The sequence below is a fragment of the Phyllostomus hastatus genome, unplaced genomic scaffold (genome assembly GCF_019186645.2).
Source record: "Phyllostomus hastatus isolate PE091 unplaced genomic scaffold, TTU_PhHast_1.1 phas_contig_38, whole genome shotgun sequence".
In the NCBI taxonomy this organism is placed as follows: Eukaryota; Metazoa; Chordata; class Mammalia; order Chiroptera; family Phyllostomidae; genus Phyllostomus; species Phyllostomus hastatus.
This window is the reverse complement of record NW_025333869.1, coordinates 29,778,337-29,801,856: the sequence shown is the minus strand read 5'-3', so window position 1 is coordinate 29,801,856 and position 23,520 is coordinate 29,778,337. Positions and strand designations below refer to the sequence as shown.

Here is a 23,520-nt window from a genome sequence, read left to right as displayed (position 1 = left end):
GTCTCTATATCAGGGTCAGCCTGCAAGATCAGACAGTGCAAATGAAAGAACTGACCTGCAAGTCAAAATCTTAGTGAGAGGAGAAGCTTTTCAGCCTTGACCTGTTACCTTGGGTATTCATTCCTGTTTTTATCCACTCAATTTTCTCTCTCTCTCTCTCTCTCTTCTCCACACAAGCAGAGTTATAGGCATGGGAAAATGGAATAAGTAGAAGACAAGAGGTTTTGCTTGGAAGACATTGGTAAAACAATGTACAATGTCTAACAAACCATTCATTCTCTTTTTCCCTCAATCTTACCTTCTTTATAACTGAATTTAATTATGCTTTCTAAATTCCTAAGGCTAGTTCAGAAACACGGAAGTTAATCTTTCACTCCTCTATGTTTAGGCACTCTGAATATGATATGAAGATCATGTTTACTTTAGTGAAAGGCAATGTGGGGAACACACTGAACATAAGCTTTGGAGCCAGACAGAAGTGTCTGAGTCTGAACCTGTTGGACCATCATTTGTCAGAGTGACTTTGGGACAGTAATTTTAAATTATTTGTTATCTCTTCTGTCAATAAAATGGTTGTTTAAATCTCTTCCTCGAGGGTTTCTTTAAGGGTGAACTGAGAGACTTTACTTATGTAAAGTTCCTGTCAGGTAGTGATCTAGCTGCACAACTTTCTTCCCTCAGGCTAAATTTCTTTATCAGCAGCTCAAGGGTATGTAGCTTTTACCTCTGCTTGATCTTCTCAGTTTCTGCAGGGAATTTTATTTAAAGTGAAGGGCACTTTCTCTTTGCTTCACCTAAGCAAATTTGATACATTTAATATTTTACTTGCTCTTTCTATCTCATCTTCTTTTGTAGAGAAGCTAATTTGACCTTTCCTCCAAGCTACTTGTCAATTCTCCCTTTGTTCAGTTCTTACATTAATCTCTTCTTGTTCTTAGCCAATGGTTTCAAATGCAGTTCTTTGGCTTATTTTTTATCTCGTTTTCATTGTTGTTCAATTACCATTGTCCCCATTTTTACCCCATTGCTCTCCCCTGGATGTTTTTTAAAATTTTATATAGTTAATACAAAGTCATAGTAAACACAATGTAGTGCAATTATATTTGATTAATAAAACATTTGCTTGTCTTTTTGTTAGTATGAACCTTTAGTTGGGGTAACATCAAAAATGCTCTGAATCTGGTGTCAGGAGAGCTGAATTTTAATCCCGCCCTTGACACTAATTAGCTATTTGCACTTAACTCACTTCACCTTTATAGACTTCAAAAACCTCTAAGATGTGTGAGCCATGTGATTTTTTTTTTCACTCAAGTTATTTCTATCATTTCAGGGTTATACACTTCAACTTTTTGCAACAATGCAGTGCTCCATTAATAACATTAGTTAGCTTTCCGTATTTTTTAACCCATGGCCTTGATCTGTTACCTCAAATGACTGCTTTCATTTCTCCTTGTGTGTTGCCTCTGGCCACCTCTCCCCTTCTCTTTCATTCTGTTCTCACCTACAAGAAAAGCTTACAAAAGATGCATCACCAACAGTTAGTATGGGCCCATGCTAACATTTATTTGGGGTTGGAACTGAGAGACCCTAGTGCATGACATTATAAACTGTGAAAATCAAATCAAGTTTTGTAACAATAGGCATAGAATGGTCTAATTTTTTACAAAAACAAACAAATAAATAAAATATATACACACCAGTACGTGTTAAGATTTATGTAGAAAATGATCTGATAGGGTACATACAACATTTCTAAAAGCAATTATTTTTTGAAGAAAAAGTTTGAGATGGAGGAGTAGGAGTAAGTACTCAGGGTGTAAATTTTTACTATAAACTTCCATATTGTTCAATTTATTATCACAGCATGTATTATTTTTACAACAAAAACATTGTCATTGACTAATATTTATTTCTATTTATATAACTTTTTGTGAAGTAATTTTATTATTTACCACATATTGGGTATAAAGTTATTAAGAAGATAGTGAGTTGAGGTGGAAAAATGTTCATTAGTATTACACAGGAAATGCCTTGGTATAGCCAGTGGTTGAATCTGATTTCAGTTCTGACTCAAACAGGAAGTGATATTTTCTTCCAAAGGTGATTTATGACTACTATTCTTATTGTTGTTCTCTGTGGTAAGAAACCTAATTATGGCAATTAAAATATAATTGGAAAAGGAATCAAAGGCAGTACTAAATATTTACATTAGAGAAAGTACTGAGAGCTAGGCTCTCGCTGGAAGCCAATGAGCTGTTGTTAACAGTAGGGTGGCAGGATTTTGCAGAGCATATTGGAGCAAAGCAAATTTGTCCAAAGAGATCAATAAGGCTGCATCTACAGATCATTCTTTCAGATGGGGCCCAGAGACTAATGACTCTGAAGATAAGAGTATTCACAAAGACACAAGAAAGGTAATGTCTTCCAAGCAAAGGCAGCATGTTTCAACAGCAAAAACTCTTATAAGAATAACAACTGTGCAAATCAGTTCAACCACTGTGGAAAACAGTATAGAGATACCTCAAAAAATTAAAAATGGATCTGCTTTTTGACCGAGCAATTCAACTTCTGGGAATATATCTAAAGGAATGCAAAACACTAATTGGAAAGAGCATAAGCACTCCTATATTCATTGCAGTGTTATTTACAATCACCAAGATACAGAAGCAGCCCAAGTATGGACCAGTAGATGAGTGGATAAAACAACGATGGGACATTTACACAATGGAATACTACTTGGCCATAAAAAAGAAGAAAAATTTACCCATTGCAACAGTATGGATGGACCTGCAGAACATTATGCTAAGTAAAATAAGTCAGTCAGAGAAAGACAAATGTCACATGATTTCACTCACATGTGAAATCTAATGAACAAACTGAACTAACAAGGAAAATAGAGACAGACTTACACAGAGAGCAGGATGACAGCTAAAGGAGAGAGGAGGTTAGAGGGTAGAACAGTTGGGAAAAAGGAAAAGGGACTTAGGGACGTGGACATCAGTGTGGTGGTTGCAGGGGGAGGGGATATGAGGAACTATATGGTAATGGGAGAAAAGAAAGAAAGAAAGAAAGAAAGAAAGAAAGAAAGAAAGAAAGAAAGAAAGAAAGAAAGAAAGAAAGAAAGAAAGAAAGAAAGAAAGGAGGGAGGGAGGGAGGGAGGGAGGGAGGGAGGGAAGGGAGGGAGGGAGGGAGGGAGGAAAGGAGGGAGGGAGGAAAAGAAAGAGAGAAAAGGAAGGGAGAAAGAAAGGAAGAAAGAAAAGCAAAGAAAATGGGCTGGAATCAAGACATATTAAGAATCATTAACAACATTCTTATCAAAAGCCTATATATAATGTTTACAGGTGCCTGACTTTTGCCTACATAAAGCATACAGTTCACTTTCAGAATGTGTGTTCAGTCATTACCAGGTGTCAGGTTTATTTTGTTCTTGTTGTTCCTCCATTATAGTGTGAGGACAGCATAGAGTTCTCCAAGGGCACCCGAAAGAAAAAGGAGAGAACTATTTAACATTTCTTTTATAGCACTACACATTTCAAAAAATCTAATCTCTCTCCTTTTCCTAAAACCTCTACTTATATCTAAGCTCTATGCTGGCCCCAAGATAGGCTGAAATTTTTCTCAACCTATAATTGGAGTATTTATAGCTCCATTTGCCAGCTGCAGCCTTACTAATCATCTCCAGGAAACCCTGACACCAGTGCAGTGCATATCTAAACCTACATTACCTATATGATCATCTCTATCCCCAAATACAATGAACACATCTTCTCGTCAGTTCTCTAAGGAACATTCTCACAGGTGAAAAACTCTTGCCATGCTTCTGAGACAGCATTCTTGATTTTATTTCCATCTTTTTGTACATCTTGTCAGTTTCCTTTGCTTATCTCCTCCTCTTCATATGAATTTTAAATGTGTTTGCTCCCTTATGATTTTTTTCTTCTCTAATATACCCACTCCAAGTATAAGTACCTTCTATCCTAAGGGAAATAAAATTCTTATCATAGTCCCAATTTATGCTCTAAGTTATAAATTCATATATGCAATGACTCATTGATATGTCTATAAAATAAGTAAAGTTAATGTCTAATGAGCCCATTAAAATGAAATTAAACTATTAGCCCAAACTGATTTCTCCAAATCTCCCATAGCTTATTATATTACTCATATCCATACAATGGCCCAGAATAAGAAAAACTAAGACCTAATTTTTCCCCCAATTTCTTTCAATTTTACATCTATTCCCAGAAAATCCAGTCAATTTTATCTCCAAAATAAATTTCAAATCTGTCTACCTCTTCTGCCAAATTTCTAGTCCAGCACTATCCAATACAAATATAATACAAATAAATATGTAATCTTTAAATAGCTAGTAGTCACATTAACAAAATAAATAATAATAAATAATAATTTGTACATGTCAAATTGACAATATTTTGGATATATATGGTTAAAAACATTAACATCAATTTAACTCTCCAGATATAAAAAACATATAAATGAGATTTTATACATTTTTTCTTACAAACTCTTCAAAATGAGTTGTGGGTTTTACACTTGTATAGCACATCTCAATGCACACTAGCCAAATTTCAAGTGCTCAATAGCCACATGTCACTACTGTGCTGGACAGTGCAGAACTAATATACGACAATATCATCTATTGCCTGGAAACCACAGAAAACTCCTATCAGGTATTTTCATTTCTACTCTTGCCAACCCCCACCACCAACACATATTTGCCATGGGCTAGTGAGAACTGCAAACAACATAATTCTCTGCTTCTGTGATAAACAATAATGGGACAAGGTAGACTTTCCTATTCTTGTGTCGATAATATCAATCCAGCAAAAATAACTTAGCTGTTTCTCCAGGAAATACTTGTTCCTGAAAAGAAAACTAATCCAGCTAAACTGATCAATCATCAAGACAAACAGGTTCATCTCGATTCATTTCAAAATCCTCAATTCACTATGTTTACCCATCCAAATCTACTAACTCACCAAATCCAAATAAATTCTCTTTCTTGAAAGGTGCACTTCAAAATCACTTAGCACAGTCTATAAATTCTGTAAGGGGCCTTACCTAATGCCATCATTTTGAAACATTAGGAAGATTCTCTCCAGGTGGTATTGTCTTTTACTGAATTAAGTCTAATAAACATAGTTTTGCTATATCAACACTTTTTAGTGGCCTTTTGGAAAGCGAACCTTCAACAAAAGCAAGAGAAGATTTGTTAACATGAAAGTGGGACTGTGTCACCTGTTAAAGATATTTCAATAGTCCCCAATGCTTTGAACAAAACCCAAACTGCTCAACGTATCTGACGAGGCCAAAATAATCTGCTTTATGTCTAGTTCTCTAAAATTATATATTATCCCCTCCTCCATTCACTAAGTTTTAAGCTCTTTCCTATTCTTTAGGTATAACTAGTATTTCCCAATCTTGCTATCTTTGAATTTACTCTATTCTGCCTGCAACATTCTTCTGTCTTAAAATTGCTGACTCATCCTGATTCTTATTAAGTCAAATTTGATCTCCTCAGAGAGGCTTTCTTGACTACTATATTTAAAATGTTATTATCTCTTACGCCAATTTTCTTTCCATCACACCATCTTACTTCCTTCATATCACTCATCATAACTGCCTTGTCTATTTCTTTCTTTACTCTCTACACTAGAATATTAACTGCGTGAGAATAGAGATCTTATATATCATATGCATTTCTATATGCCTAAATGTCTGACAGATTACTTATTGGCACACAGTAGTCATTCAATAAAAAACTTACCTAAATAAATAAATAATAAACAAATAAAATTCAGTGAATAAATTAAAGAATGAGAGAGAGAAATAGAAGGAAAGAAAGAAGGAAAGACCCCCTAAAATATGTGATGTAAGAAGGACAAATGTGATTATCTCCCCTTACGCATTGGAATACTTTATGAGTCTGTTAAAGGAGGAAACCAGGGCTCCACAGCTACTATGCAAAGTAGCTGCAACCAGGATCAAGGTCTTCTGATTTTAATCCATTGTTCATCACAGCATAACACTGTCTTTCAACCTTCTTGATTGATGTGGTTCTTTTGAAGCTAACATGCAAAACTTCAGATTTAATAACAACACAAGGCATCTGAAGGGGAAAACAATGCTCTTTGCATTAATTGGTGAGTCCATATTTTTTGCATTTACTCCTCCCGCTTGCATTTTGATTAGCAATTTCTTCTGTCAATTTAACACCAAAATTCTCTGTAATCAGTGACATGTTATATTCTGGAGCAGGCTCAGTGAGTCCCTGTAGCTGACAAGGCATCACTTCGATCCCTTCACCTTGGCTGCTCTAGTGGTGAGCATGCCTTACTGTCACTCTGATTTCCTAAATCTCCTCAGAGACAGTCAGGCAGCTAGAAATACCACTGGCATATGCTTGACTTCAACTCATTGCCAATACAAAAGTGCCTGGCTGGTTCCAAACAAAAGCCTCATTTCTTTTCTATTATTATTGTCATCGTTATTAATATAATTATATTTATCACTCTTCCAAAGTCCCTTTTGGAGGGGTTTCCTATTCTAAGGAAGAGCAATTCCTAAAAATCACACTCAATAACTATATTTAGTGAGGCATAAGCAGTAACTTAGCATTTGATTGAAATTTTTGTCCTAATAATTAACTAAGTATTTTGTAAGGGATTGTTTGTTGTTTACCCAATCATGAATTCCTCCTTTCTTGCTTGCTAAAAGAACCTCAGTTTTCAAATATTAGGCAGCTTGAGTTGGATGGTTGTAGTGGGTGAGGTAGAGCATTACACCTCTACCCAAAACCTACTGAATGAATATTGAATACTCTGTGTCAAGCCTAGTAATTCTGTTTTTCTGACCATTTGGGAAGGTCGTGTCTCTTTGACATAGCATAAAACTCTTAAGAATCTAGATTCTTTTTATTGTTCCTGTCTTCTTCCACCTGTACACAAAGATTCAGGCATCCAGACCTAATTGTGATTTTCTAAACATGCCTTCATTCTTGCAAATGTCCTAAACCACAATTCTAACTACAAAATTCCTACTCATTTATCAAAGTCCAACTCCAGTCAACAAATCTTTGCGTAATTTTTGCTACAGCAGAATTAAAATCTCTATATTTCCAGTGATGATTCTATATGCTCCATTATAGCACTAGTCAACAATAAATTCCTATCATTTGCTTCTGTGTCTACTCCATGAGAATCTCGGTTACTTAAGAACAAAGTTCGTGCCTCACCTATTTGTGTTCTGAAACCTAGAACAGTGCTTGAAAGATAATACTCAAATATTTTTTTCTGAAATATTTTTCAAGTAGTTGACTGAGCAGACTGTGTTACAGAAAATTATTCCTTAATATGATGCTTCCTTAATGCTGACCTATCCAGTTGATGATAATTCCATATTCTACATATACTTCTCAAGTTTTTTTATTTTGTACTTTCTAGATATTACTATTTCAAAGGGATTTTTAGAGAATGGTATCTAAACATCTTAAGATACCTTTAGCTTAACATCTTAAGCCATGGATACATTTATAAAAGACATTAAAATGTAGCAATTTAAAATTCTGTTAACTAGAAAATGTAATTAATGAGAACTCCTAAAAAATTTGTTATTAAACAAATGATTACATGCAATAGCTTAAGAATATTTCCACTGTTTTATTGTATATTTAATAAGCAGAATATTGTTTAAATTATGGTTACAAAGTTAATCAGTAAAAAATGTTAATGATGGTGATGATGACAATGATAATAAAACTATTACAATAAGTAGAGCACATTGTATTTTTCAAAGATGGGTAAGACATTATTTCCCATCCTGTAGGGTTATTTTGATCTTTATACTCCTTCCATTGAAAGTGGGGTTTATGTCCTCTCTCTTCAATCAGGGAGTCTTTTAACTGGTTTGTAACCAATAGGTCATGGCAAAAATGACAGTGCATAATTTCAGATATTAAGTGAGAAAAGGAAATATTGTGTGTGCCTATTAACTGCAACACTTGGTCTTGGATTCCTAAAATGCCATGCAAAGGGTTCAGCAATCCAGTAAAAGGCTGTCATGCTGTGAGAAAACCACATCATAGGAGAGGCTAAATGTAGTTCCTTAGTTATCCAGTCTCAGTCCAGATACCAGACATGTGAGTGAACAAATTTACATCCTTTCAAAATTCCATAGCATCTGTTAGTATATGAAATGGGTTGTTGTTTTATGCCAGTAAATGTAAGGCAATTTTTTGCAAAGCAGTCATAACTGTAATATAGAGTGTGACAAGTAATGGTTAGGAGTTCAACAATCCCATTTCTTTTTAGATGTAAAGGAAGAAGACATTTACCAGCTCTTTAGCAGTTTATTTGGGTCCCCTCTAACTGTTAGCCAAGGGGATACACAGGGAAGTATGCCAAACTGAACATACTTCAACCATATCTTCCATTTGTGCAGTGATAATGGAGGCTAGTTAAAAAGATGGCAGTATCAAAAGATTAGAGATTTCTGAATCACTGAGTCATCATTACTTAACAAAGACCTATCCAGGAAAACTAGCTAGCATCAGACTAATGAATGAATGATAAATAAACCACCTTTGAGCTGCTGGGATTTGGCGAGTTGTGTTATAACAGGTAGTACCTGTTACTCTAACTGATATACATAACAAACCCATTGTACCTGTGTTACTACATTGTAGTTGCCAATAAAAAATTCATTAAACACTTGCAATGTGCTAGAAAGTTTGCACAATGCTATACATGGGTCATCAAAATTCAGATTGACCATATTACTTTTCAGGTATGCTTATTTTCCTTATTTTATAAATGCAAACCCCAAACGGAAAGAGGACTTAATATACTTAGGACTACAAAGATATTGCAAAAAAAAAAGGAATTTCCTTGAAGATGAAGCATTATGAAACACTTAAAACAAGGTTGTCTCCCAAGACTTAAATTAGCACATCCATTGAAAGAGGTCAGCCATCTGTAAGTGTATTGTTGATGTACATTTTTGTTAAATACATGCTTTGAATTTTTTCCAAAACCATTAATTTTAGTAATAATAGATTAAGTGGAAAAGTCCCTGGATTTGTTTATATATTTTTAGTAAACAGACCACTATGGACTGGTTAAAATATATTTTACAGCCAGTTTTAAGGGTTAGAAATAATTTTTGTTATGGCATCTTTCTATATTTTATGACTTTATGTAAATTTCTGATTTCTGTTCCTAATACTGCACTATAAGACACAATTTAATCATTAAATTTGAGGGTAATTTTATGATTTTTCAGAGCATATAACACCAAGGAACTGATAATGGGAGCTAACATACATAAAATACACTTCAGTGCATTCCAGAAACTCCATCCTCGAGGATATTTTTTTTCTTCTACAACCATAAAGCTAATGCATACACTCAAGAAGTCTCATCAGGGCTGTTCTACAAGTGCCATCACCTTTAAAGAGGAATCTTGTCACCTGCACAGGTAAAATGGAGGACTTTTAAAGATAATTACATAAATCTAACTTTATTGAAACTTATACTGAGACAAATAGCATCGGTACATATGAGACAAATGGCATCAGTACAGACTTGCATGTGCGTTTGTAATCATATTATTGACCACAAAGGACAATACTTAATAGAAAGCCTCACTACCTTCAAAGCCATCTTAAACCAAATATCAACTGAATTCTTATTCTATGTGAAAGTGTTCATCAAGTTAATTTTTTATTGTCTATCACATTTTCTAATATAAAGTATAGCAAGTCACATTTTTCTTGCCCTTAATTCTTTGAAGTCCAGTGATTATGCTTCAAACAAATCTGAAATTTGGCAACAAGATCACTCAAAACCAATCACTATTTAATTGAAGAAAGCCTAAAATCTGGTTTTATTTTAAAAATCATTTTTTTACATAGCATACATTCTCATATGGAGAGATAGAAAATAGACAAATAAACAGGTATATAGTGCATCATTTGTCATGAAAAACACTGTGTAAACACGAACTTGTATGACAAGATGGAGGACAACTGAAAAGGGAGATGCTATTTTATATATCATCATATATAGGATCTATGCAGGATGTTATGTAAGGCAATGATAGATCCAATTAAATATGTCTGCTGCACAAATTCTTGGAGAAAGCATATATAAGTGGAAAGATGCCAAGGTGTAGGCATGACTGGGGAACTGGAGGAACATCAAGGAGAGCTGTGTGTCTGAATTTGAAGGAATAAGGTACAGAGTTGTAGGGCACATATTCAACAAATTGTCCCAGAATTGATTCTTGGGATTTATATGTTTATAACTGGTCCATCAACAAAGTCAGTGAAATAGACACATCCAGCTTTGTAAAAACATTGGGCTGTTTCTTTCTCCTGAGCTAGAGAATGATGTCCTGAACTAGGTGCCCAAGACCCAGGATCTCATCCTGTGACTTCTCTCCCTGTCCGTGTGTGACCTCAGGTGCATCACCTCACTCACAGGCCTTTTACTATCATCCCCCAGAATAGTTCTCTCTTTGAAACACCATCATGTTCTTTACAGGTACTGGAAATACAAAATTATCCATATCTCTCCTTTTAGTTACAGCAGTCTTTTTTCTAAAAGTCATTTCAGAAGTAGGGTTTTTCAAATATTTGTTCTCTAGAAGACATACTTAACTTTCCAAAAGTTACTTTTGAAATGTAGGCAAATACCCAAACAACTTATTTGAGGTATATAAGTGCACAGTAAGAATTTTAGGGATAAAAATAAAATAAAAAGTAATAACTTATTAGATTTAATACTCAATACAAATTTACTAATTTATTTAATTACTAATACACATCTATTATAATAATTGATATAAATTATTTAATAATGACCTTAGCAGAAACAAACAACAAAAAAATCCCTTAAGATTCCACAGCTAAACATCTTCCCCATATTGTTCTTCTGTTCATAAGATTAGCCATTTCCCATGAAGGTATTTTCAATGAGAGATGCTTGGTGTCTTATACTCAGCTACTTTTTGAGACAAAGTCTCTCAGCAACACTGCAGAGTTCTCCAAGTGCAGGACTAGTCTGCATCAAAGCTCTTTTGACCATGGACTCTCCAGCCAGTCCAGTGGCTTTGACCCTTCGGTGAAAAAGCACATCCCAGAATGACTTCAAGCTGAACATTTTTTTTTTCACAGCATGATCAACAGAGATCACTGACTAGAGCTGCTTTGTCACTTAACCAACATTTTTGTCAATGAACACTCTTTTTTACTCTAGTTACCTCTGTTCTCTTAGTCTAAAGTCTCTTCAAATGGTGTACATGTGAGGAAGACTATTCAGTGCACTCAGAGCATAACATTTCAGCACTTGCTGGCCAATGCTAGAAGACAGTTCTGCTTTTCCTTATCTTACACTATGGTTTCACAGAAAACAGCAAGAGCCTCACTATGGAATTATTCCCACTAAGGTTTGATTTCTATTTGCGTGTAAAGCTAAGGGTACTTTGCTATGGGTCTTTTATTAAGCTCCCTTAAAAAGCCCACTGGTAACTGGCTTCCCTACAAACTGGTTGTGACAGTATAAAGGAGTCATATCACTTCAAAAACAAAACAAAACAAAACAAAAACAGTATTTCAACTAAGAGTCACTGGCAAGAGTTTTCTGAAAGAGAACAGTAGAATGACTAAGATGAATTCAGAAAAGCTGCTTAAATGAAAAGGAGTAAAGTCTTTGTATGTTTAATAAATTTGAGACGGTGCCTGAATAGATTCTTCACAGTCAACAAATGGTCTGCAAAGCGAGGAGAGAGGAAGCTACCATTTGACAGCAGTTAATCCTATGGAGAAAGCGTTCCCTGTGGTTGACAAAACAAGTTTGGTGAGGAACTGTGATCATTTGTGGCTGGGCACTGCAGGAAGTCAACCAGTGGTAGAGGTGATGCATTATGGGCCTCCACCAGTACTCTCAAGGCTCTGAGACTAGAGTAAACATAATTCATCATCCAAATTGGATACTTTTGAGAGTGAAAGGGAGTATAATCCAAATTTACCCTAAGGAAACCAAGGTGGATATACTCACCCTAGTTCACTATATGTTAAACTCACTTAGCAAATACTTATTTTATTTTATTTTTTTAAAATACTATTTATTTGTTTTTAGAGAGAGGGGATGGGAGAAAAAGAGGGAGAGAAACATCAATGTGTGATTGCCTCTCATGTGCCCCCTACTGGGGGCCCATACCTGGGCTGCAACCCAGACATGTGCCCATTGAACTAGGGACCATTTGGTTCACAGGTCTGCCCTCAGTCCACTGAGCTACACCAGCCAGAGCACAAATACTTATTTTATGAAAACTCAGTTATAAACCAATAATCTTTGGACAAACTGTTATTTCTATAACATATGGAAAAGAAAAAGTAAAATGGTTGAATAAATTTGATGAATTTCAACATCATATAAGCCTCGAAAACAGAATTTTAGCAAGTATGATAATCAAAGGCTAGGCTAAAAATGAATTTTTCCTGTTGAATGAGTGATGCAAAATACCAAGGAGAATGTAAACAGTTTCTTGGAAACTTTGGAGCAGGATGAGTCCTGGTAACTAAAGGACTTTATTTGCAAAGTAGCAGGACATACACATATTTGCAAAGAAAGAAGCACAGATAGTTTGAAATACAAAAGGAGATAGAAAATTAGAGCACCTAATAAATGGAAGCTCTCAGGTTTGAAAGGAGGGTGAAGAAAGGAGCCTGGAACCTCAGACTAGGAGTAGGAAGAATTAGCAAAGAACTTGGAAGAAAAAACTATTTTAATATTGAAGTAATTTGAACAATCTGATTTATAAAGGGAAGCTAATAAAGAGAACCACTGAATCCTTGAAAAAGCCATTCAAGTGTTTGGTAAAGAGTCGAAACAGAACATCTAAGACAAGGGTCAGGAAACATTTTCTGGGATAAATCAGACAGTAAATGTTTTAGGCATTGCGAGCCATTCGGTCTCTGGCCTTTACTGTGCCCTGAGACTATAGCACAAAAAGACACATGTGCATATGAGTGTGGCTATATTCCAAAAGGTAGAATCTCATATAATTAAATTTGTCAGAAAATATTCTTCTTACAATCTTTTCAACCATTTAAAAATTTTAAAACCATTCTTCGCCTGTAGGCCACACAAAAGAGAGAGTAGATCGAATTTGGCCTACAGGTCATAAGTGGACTTTATCTAAGATAATACACAGTGATTCACAAAAATGAGAACTAAAAATCAACAAAGAGGTCCTATACATGAGAAATATTGGGCAAGCAGCCAGTAATAAAGAAGAAAGGTGTTAATTTTATAATATTCTAAATGTCAACATTTTCAGTAGCCTGTGAGCACCTTTCTAATTAGTTTTAATGAATACAGTTTGGTAGGACTTTATCTGATTAAAATTACTTATTTTTTAAGGTGTTGGCTGCTGGGTAAAACATTCTTTAAAATCAACTTTATCAACATAATTAGAATGCAATTTCAAGTGCAGTTTGATGGTTTCTACAAACGTGTACACCCATGTAACCACCTTGTATTATCAGTTTACATAGAACAGTTTGCTGGATATTTGTTTGGAACAGCAATATATCTATAAATCAATTTGGGGATAATTGACACCTTAATAATATTGAGTCTCTCAGTCCAAGAATACAACAAATCTCTCCAAATATTTGTCTGATTAATATTTCCTAATAATGTTTTACAATTTTCAGAGAAAAGATCTTGTCTATATTTGTTAAATTTATTTTGTATAAACTTGTATGCTGTTTATTTTGTTATTTTTCATACCATGATATATTGCATTTTAACATAAACTCATTTATTATTTATTTTTATTGATTGATTTTAGAGAGAGAGGAAGGGAGAGAGATAGATGTAGAGTGTGTCAGAGAAACAGAGAGAGAGAGAGAGAGAGAGAGACATCTATTTTTTGTTCCACTTACTTATGTTGCTTCTTGTGTGTGCCTTGACCGGGGATGGAACCCACAACCTTGGCATATCAGTATGACATTCTAACCAACTGAGTTACTTGGCAAGAGCTTGATATATTGTATTTGTAATAGATATGTTTTCTAATTGTTACTTGCTACTATACAGATATATGTATACTTCAAGTTTCATTGTATTTCTCTACTGTATGTTTTTATTTTATTAGTTTTGCCCTTAGCTCTATTTTCCTTATTTCTATTATAAAATCTGTTTTTATATATTGACTTTATATTCTCTGATTTTGCTAAATTTATCAGTTCTATGAGGGCAGGTTTGATGTTGTAAATATTTTTTTAGGATTTTCAATGTAGTTGATCTTATGATTTGAAAATAGAGACAGTTTTACTTTTTCTACTTGTGTTTCTTTATTCACTATACTGGTTAGAACATCCACAACATTCCATTGTATCGGAGTGTGGTCATTCTCATTTTGACCCTAATTTTAGGGGCAATGTCTTATCCTTTATTTTTAAGTTCAATGGTGGGTGAAAATTGTAATTCAATAGTATGTTTTCATTTCCCCCTACAGTGAAGAAGCTAACAATATCATGTGAAGTAACAGTATCAATGGCAACACACACAACAGTCTAGAATGTATATCTTTTGACTTAACACAATATTGCTTTTTACTAGCTCTTCATTTCTGAACTTAATTCCACAGAATTCTAACTGTACAAGGTACACACTAATTCTACACTAGTTAGTGATTGACACCATCAGAGGCTCTTCCTCTAGTAGTTTGACTGGAAATTTTAAAAGAGACAAACAGCACCTTGGTGCAGAACATTTATAAAGCAAAAGGATTTTTTACAGTCATAAGGAAAAGAAATTATGGAAGATAATGAAAGAATTTCAGAGAAATTATGGCCATCCACATAATCTAACTTAAGAAAATTGCATATAATTCCAGAAAGGCCATAAGTCTATCTATTTCTGTAGAGAGAGTAGAGTCAGACACAAAAATATTTTCCAGTGATGTAAGCAGAAGTTTTATATTGAACTATTTTCCAATTCTAGCAACCTTGTAAATGACTAATGTAAAAAGGGTTTATGTAAAATGAACCATTAGAGAAATTTTCATTATTTTCCCATTTTTTCAAAAATTAATTTCCATCAAATGAGATATCCAAAATATTTTGCCATTCCCTGAAATATAAAGTCAGAAAGCTAACGGAAAAGCTAAACTCAGTGATGGTCCTGAAAATCTGCACATTTGGTGTCAGACAGTGTCTTCATTATTTTCTATGTGCTTTTGTTAAGTCACATATGAAAATTCACAAACAAAATATGCAAAGTCTACATTCTGAATGATACCTCTTGCAGAATGAATTTTTGCTGTTCTCTCTTTGAGGGTATTTTACTGCTGGACACCCATTTACACTCTCAAAATCCAAGTAATTGTTCCTTTTCAAATTTCCTCTATTTCTGGCTAAGTACTCTTTACCAAAAAAAGATGAGCCATTGAAAGTCTTTCTTGTATGTTTCAAGAGGTCAATACAAAGAAAATGCATAATTTTAATATTAGCTTAATGTAATATGTGTGCAAAAGCATAATTTGCATTAAATAATCTACAATTCCGATACTCAGTGTTAACAAAGGTAGGCCTCCTCTTACATAAACAATGTATTGAGGAAAAAAAACATAATTCTTTGTTTAAATTCTCACTCTTCAAGTTATTCTTTCAGCTTTGACTTCATGTTGCTCCATAAGCATCTAGCTACAGTTTCTATGGTTAACATTGTTCAAGATACAGTACAGGCAAAAATAATAGGCAGCTTCAGTGAGTATAATAGTATACATTCAATGGTAAGAGAAATAGTAGCTATCTCCTTATAAGAGACTACTATTTACTAAGTACTAAGTAAATTTCTATTAGCTCATTTCATCAGCATAATAATCTTTTTTAATTGACTGATTTGAGAAAGAGAGAGAGAGAAATTTTGATTTGTTATTCCACTTATTTATGCATTTGTTGGTTGCTTCTAGTATGTGTCCTGATGGGGGACTTAACCCACAACCTTTTTTTTGTATTGCAACAATGCTCTAACCAACTGAGCTAATCTTCCAGGGCCAATATAATAATCTTTTAAAGTAGTTTTATTTTATTTTTTTAAAGACTTTATTTATTTATTTTCAGAGAGGGGGAAGGGAGGGAGGGAGAGAGGGAGAGAAACATTGATCAATTGCTTCTCACATGAGCCCAAATAGGGAGGGACCTGGCCCACAACAGAGGCATGTGCCCCAACTGGGAACTGAACCAGCAATCTTTCCGTTTGCTGAATGACACCCAAACCACTGAGCTACACCAAGTTTATTTTTCAAAGGTGGAAACAGGTTCAGTAAGATATGTTACTTGCTTTAGTGTTAACCATCATATTATGTGGACTCCTAATAACTGTAAAATTTATATGTAGATATGAAATATTACATAAATAAAAATATTTAATATTCCCTACTCTACAACCTCATTTTCCACACACTGAATCCAGTGGAGAATAGTAATACTAAATGTCAAAGTATTTATCTTAGAACTTTTTTAAGTATTTTTATTCATTATGTTATAACAGTTTTCCCAATTTTCCCCCTTTATACCCCTCCACCCTGCACCCCCAACCCTCCAGCCTTCCCCTCCTCCTTGGGTTCATGTCCATGGGTTGTACATATAAGTTCTTTGAGTTCTCTGTTTTCTATACCATTTTTGACTTCTCCCCATCTATTTAGTGCCTACCAGTTGTGCTGCTTCTTCCCTGTACCTTTTCCCCTCATTCCTCCCTTTCCCTTCCACACTGAAATCCCTCCATGTAATGTTCATTTCTCTGATTCTGTTCCTGTTCTAGTTGTTTGCTTAGTTTTTTGTTTTCATTGTTTTTTTTATTTTGGGTTCACTTGTTGATAGTTGTGAGTTTGTTGTCATTTTATTATTCATATTTTTAATCTTCTTTTTCTTAGGTAAGTCTCTTTAACATTTCATATAATAATGGCTTGGTGATGATGAATTCATTTAACTTGACCTATCTGGGAAGCACTTTATCTGCCCTTCTGTTCTAAATGAAAGCTTTGCTGGATAGATTAATCTTGGATGTAGGACCTTGCCTTTCATGACTTCAAATACTTCTTTCCAGTCCCTTCTTGCCTGCAAGGTTTGTTTTGAGAAATCAGCTTATAGTGTAATGGGAACTCCTTTGTAAGTAACTGTCTTCTTTTCTCTTGCTGGTTTTAGGATTCTCTCTTTATCTTTGATCTTGGGTAACTTAATGATGATGTGCCTTAGTGTGTTCCTCTTTGGTTCCAACTACTTTGGGACTCAGTGCTTCCTGGACGTCCTGGAAGTCTATTTCCTTTGCCAAATTGGGGAAGTTTTCTTTCATTATTTGCTCAAATAAGTTTTCAATTTCTTGCTGTTCGTCTTCTTCTGGCATCCCTATATTTCGGACATTGGAATGTTTCAGGCTGTCCCAGAGGTTCATAAGTCTCTCTTCACTTTCTGAATTCTTGTTTCTTCATTTTGTTCTGGTTGAATGTTTATTTTTCCCTTTTGTTCCAAACTGTTGCTTTGAGTCCTAGTTTCCTTCCTGTCACTGTTGGTTCCCTGAATATTTTGCTTTATTTCATTTTGGGTATTTTTCATTTGTTTTTTCATTTTTCAACCAAGCTCAATCAGTTCTGTGAGCATTTTGATTGTCAGGGCTTTACATTAACCATCAGATAGGTTGGCTCTCTCCTCATCGCTTAGCTCTTTTTTGGAAGTTTTGCTCTGTTCTTTCATTTGTGCCATATTTCTTTGTCTCGGCACACCTGTTAAGTTGTAAGAGGGCAGGGCCTTAGGTAGTCATGCAGGCAGGGCAACCCTCTTTCTGCTCTGTGGAACTGTCTATAGGGGAGGGGCCAGAGAGGGAATAATGCAGCTCCCCTGCTTGGCTCTAGCCCACTTTTCAATGAACTCGTGTGCGACTGGGAGTTTCTCCTACTGTGGCAACTGCCGTAGTCCACAGTCAGCTCTGAGTCCCAGTTCAGCTCAGTTTCCCATTCAGCCAGCTCTGCCCATGTAGTCCGCCACCTGACCACGGGTTCTTACTGGTCTCGTTGTTCTGGTTGACAACTGTTTAATTCCTTGGTTGTCATAGTTCCATGTAGTTTGATTTTCTGGCATTTCTGGTTGTTTATTGATTTTAGATTGGTTGTTATCCTCCTTTTGGTTGTACGAGGAAGTGAAGGGTTTCTACCTATGCCTCCATCTTGGATGGAACTTCCAAGAACTTTTATCTTAGAACTATATCTTAGAACTTTTAAAAAATAACTTGAATAATTGCTAAAATAGCTATTCAACTAAATAAATATCAAAGGCAGATATAATCACATTTTATAACATTTCCTATAAAATATCAGGCTCTGATTATAAGAATTTCATTGTCTCAAGGGCACTGAAGAGCATTCATGAAAATTCAGACATGGGATAGGATTTTGCAACACTCACAAACATCGTCAAGATTATAGCCTACCCTTCCCTGAACTTGCACAATTATAAATATATTACCTTAATGTTGACACTCCTCAGATATACTCCTCAAATGCTTTCCATTTCTAAGGTAAGGATACTGGTCAGCATTAAATCTGGTCTTAAAAAGAGATGTTATACTGGATCAATTTTATCTTCTATGATAAAGAGACAGTCCTCAAAGGGGGGGAAAAGTAATTTTTAAAAAATATACTTTATTGATTATGCTGTTATAGTTGTCCCATTCCACCCCTCTTTATTATCCTCTGCCCTACATTCCATCTCCCACCTGTATCCCTCCCTAGTTCATGTCCATGGGTTGTACACCTGAGTTAGACTTCTATTCTCATCCTCTAATCCAGTTAGCAATTATATAGAGTTGTATGAGTTATCCTTCATGGAATTCCTGCAGAATTTCTGTTGAAGTTCCCTTAGAAGCTGCCTTTCCAACCATCACTCCAGTGTGTAATGCACACCCATGTTTTTGGCACAAACTTTCAGGAAAAAAATATTTTAATTTTTTTAATTCAATTTTGTATTTATTTGTATTTAGAAGTAAAAACCAATTATTGTATCCCAGGGTATTATTTTACATGCAAATATTGTAATTGTTTTCTAAAGTTACACTTTTAATGCATAAGCATAAATAAAAGAATTAAAAACATTTATATAGATATGGAATTAGAACCACACATGTATAATGCATATCCTTATTTTTCCCTCAAAAACTTAGGTGAAATGTTGTACATTATGCATGGCAAAATATGGTACTTAGGGATATGATCTCAGCTAGACTGAGCATGAGATTCTAAGTTCTCTTAATATTAATGCCCTTAACTGGAGCTATCTAGCAGAGATCTCAGTCAGATGAAGGGCTAGTGTAGCATAATATTTTTATTGGTAATCTAGATGAAGGAACTAAAATTATAATATCATGTTTCTAACTGATGCTAATTTAGGTATGTTCAATAATCAAATTCAATAGTAACTTGATAAATTATATATGAATCATTTAGAAATACAATGAAGTTTAACTGGATTACAATTTAGGACCAAGAACAAACACATCAAATCAAAATGGATAAGAAATATACCTGCAAAAACAGGGGATAATATAGAAATAAAAGAAAGTCATTGTCTACCCCATAGTCATGGTATTTAAGAGGGGAAAGCAGGCTAACAGCAGCTGACCGTATTAATAGCAGTAACTTAAAGAACAAGTGTTCCCCTTTACTTAACAGGTCCTAATAAGATTTCACTTTTTGATAGTTTCATTTGAGAAGTTTGTTGAAAAATTAAGTAAAGACTAGCAAAGAAGACAAATACTAAGTTATTCCTATGAGGAAGTGCTAAAAGAAATGGAAATATTTACCTTTAAAAAGAGATGACTACAAAGAAAAATCATTGCCCTCTAAGGCTATTAATAATTTCAACAAATTGGTCTTCTGCCCTACAGAAGACTTCTGAATATAAGGGATATATAGAAATAATGGTGAAATAATGTGATACACTACAAGTAAGCCATTTTGATAATAAGGAAATTTTAAAATAATGGAACATCCAAATGGGAAATATTTATAAAACATTATTCTGTATTCCATTTTTTCAGGAAAAAAAATGCATTCCTGACACTGCTTCACTTATGCTATTTCATTTCTCAGATATCCACACAGGTTACTGGAAATGTAGGGGGGTCTTTTTCACACTTTCAGTGTATCTGTTCTAGTTCTTTCTATCCTCCCAAACTTGGGTTATTACTAGTCCACTGGTGCATACAGGTAAGGCATAGAGACCTTTGTTAGAAGAATGTATTTGGTAAAGGAACTTTGCAGTTCGGATACAGCACTGGTACAGGGCCACACTTTCCAATCACATGTGAACAAATACTTGGAGGCTGCTCACAAATACATATCCTGAGGTTTCTCTCTTCTATTTATAATTGTCTTGATTTCAGGTTTTCTCAAGCTCTGAAGCACTAGATCCTATATCTGGATATCTCTACTTTTTCTATACAATTTTTCTTTAAGCCTGCCAGTCTCCTTGACTTTTGTTGACCCCTTTCCTTATGAAGTCCTTAAATGACTCCATTTTTATGGACTGCAAAATGTAACCTATGACATTCAGACCCACTGGATGCTATTGATGCTCCTCCTGTATCTCCACAGCACTTCTAGTTTCATCTTGAAGTCTTAAGAACAGTCAAATCCAGAGGCTTTCAAACGTAACTCCACTCATAATTAATTTCACTCTCAAGTGCTGCTAAATCTTCTTATTGCAAGCATCTGCCACCCTGCCTGAAGGCTGTATATTTTGGCCACAAGGGCTTGATTGGCTGAGGCAGGAGGCTCTGGTAACACCTCTGAAGAGGGGGTAGCCTTTAATCAAGAATGAGCAGGTAGATAAATTGGATTTTCTGAGATAATTCTGAGGAGTGCTCTACAGTACACCCCCACCCAAGTTTCCCAGCAGTATCAAGCCCCAGTTGCCCATAGCAACTCACAAATACACGTTACAGTTTCCTTTTCTTTCCTACCTCATGTTTTCTGTCTCACTTGTCCCTAAGTAGACTAACGGTAACACATATCTTTACCACAGTGTCTACTTCCAGGTAAACCTATGCTAAGATAAGGTATCTCCATATAATTACCTATATATTTTTCAAAGAGCATCCATTGTTTTCTAAATAACATTGGAACAAGAGTGCACATTAACATTTGAGTGAAAACAAATAATCCTGGTCTCTGTTTATGAGCTGTGCCCTCAACCAGTGGCTCATCTTTGGGAAACAAACTTACCCTTGGGAAGATGACACATATTCCCCCACAGAGACCACTCCTAGATTGAGGCAGTTGTTCCTGGCAGCTGGAAGTGACATTTGTTACCAAACACTATGATTCTCTGATCTAGTAAGAGGAAGAATGTCCATGGAAATAACTTGTAAAGACCTTTCCCTACCAATTTCAGTACAGTGATCAGAAAGATCCTTTACTTTCTTCCAAGAAGAGAAAGCAAATTATGTATTTTTCTTTGGCTCCTGATCACGCTATGTGACAGCTCAACAAATTCTGTATACAACCAATCTTATCATTTCTGCACACAGGACAGTTAAAGGTGCTCATTTGCATAAGTTATAACCAAATACACAAGTAAAAGTATTGTTTGTGACAGTAGATCTGACTTTGGGGATGCATATGAATTTCTAAATTTCTAATGGATTTCAACATTGACATTATGGCATAGAAATAAAACATTTCTTGTAACCATTCCAGGCATTTCAGATGGTAAAGAATGTCACAAGAATTCAATGGAAGGTAAAGCACACTTACCCGAATCATCATGACTGAGCATCTGATATCATGAATTGTGTCATAGATCTTCTTTGAGATGTCCACAAATTGATTATCGTCAAACACATTCAAAGAGTTTTTATTTAGGGCTTCCAAGGCGACATTCACTTGTGTCACAAACTCAGGAATTGCTGTTAAAATTGGTAAGAAAGAGAAGATTGTCCTGTTTATATATTCTGATTTCTGGACTTTCCAGGAAATTGAGAGTCATATTTTAAACAAGCATTTGATTAATAGAATTTTAAATATGTTTTTAATGTAGAGAGACAAAACATTCTGGCAGGATAATCTTTAATCTCTGAAAAGTAAAAAGAATGACAACAGAGACATTTTTATGGGAATATTTTAAAACATTATATTTCTCCTTGATATCATTTTTGTTTTCAGCCACAGCTAGGACCATATAATAATTTCTTATCCTATCCACTATGAGCCCCAAGAAATTCCAAGAAGAACTGATGTGGATAACAGTTGAAATTGTAAATATAAACATATTTAAAGAAACATATCATGGGAGTTGCTAAATAAAAGAAAATTTATAAAGGTACTAATTATGTATCATAAAAATAAAAATACTATAAACTTTCTTTGGTTAAATACTTTATTAAAATATTCAAATAAATTATTAATTTTATATGCATAATGTTTCTAAAATAACACATTGGATGAGTGTAGGGATGCATACATCAGCAAGGCCAATCTACAATTGTCCTTTTAAATTAGGATTTCAAAATAGTCTCATTTTAAAAATCCTTTCCAAGTTTACTTTTAAGGTTAATGATAGTAACATTCATTGACTCTCCACTAGATTTAATACACTTTTCTAAGTGCCCACTGTGATTACATCTTAAAACAACCCAAGTATTAATCTGGGCTTAATAGTTGAACAACAAAGACACAGGGAACTCAATAATCCTACCCAGGGCCATTCTGCAAATATATAGCACAACAGAGATTAAACTCAGACAGCCAGAACACAGAGTCCACATTCAACTATTATACTATATCATAATATATTGAAGAAACCTCTGCCCCGTGTGGAGATGGATAAAACACATGAAAGCAGTAATTCTAAACTTGAAAGATAGAATTATTTTATCTGGTACAAAATATTAATAAATACTAATTTTTGGTCCAGAAGATGGTAGCGAGATAGATGGGAGCTGAACCCACTTGCTCATGCGCCCAACTGGGACACCTAGCTGATCTTTTGAAGAACAGAGTGACTAGCCAACAGAATTTAAGCTGATATGAAGTTTGGAAGCCAAAGGTTGCAGGGGAAATTTAAAAACTTATGTCAAGGAAATTTTGTGGGCCAACAGGAGGTTCCCCCAGCCCTGACCAAGAGACCACAGCTGCCACAGCAGGTTTGGAAGACAACTGGGCCAGTCATTGTGACTTTGAAGCTCTCTCCCCTCCCAAAGTGGCAAATCGCAGACAACCAGGAAAGACCTGGATCCTTAAAGTCGCTGTGGGGGTAAAGACAAAGTAAGAGACCCACAGCTGGCAATGTACCTTGCCTAGAACTGAGGTCAGCAGCTGGGACAGTAACAGAGAAATTGGGGAGCTGGGTGACACCTGGCGATGGGAGAAGGGCCGCAACTGGCTGTGACCCACATATTCTCTGGACTGGTCAGAGAGTTGGTCTGTGTGGAAAGT

At 35.1% G+C, this 23,520-nt stretch overlaps 1 protein-coding gene across 2 annotated transcripts in view; it reads right to left on the bottom strand.

Annotated features, from left to right (window-relative positions):
* CTNNA3 (catenin alpha 3) overlaps positions 1 to 23,520 on the bottom strand; it is a 1,495,188-nt gene that overhangs the window by 261,480 nt on the left and 1,210,188 nt on the right. For both annotated transcript variants that reach the window (XM_045841855.1, XM_045841856.1), the window contains exon 13: positions 21,841 to 21,992. In XM_045841855.1, coding sequence (XP_045697811.1) covers positions 21,841 to 21,992 — 152 coding nt within the window. The remainder of the gene's footprint in view (positions 1 to 21,840; positions 21,993 to 23,520) is intronic.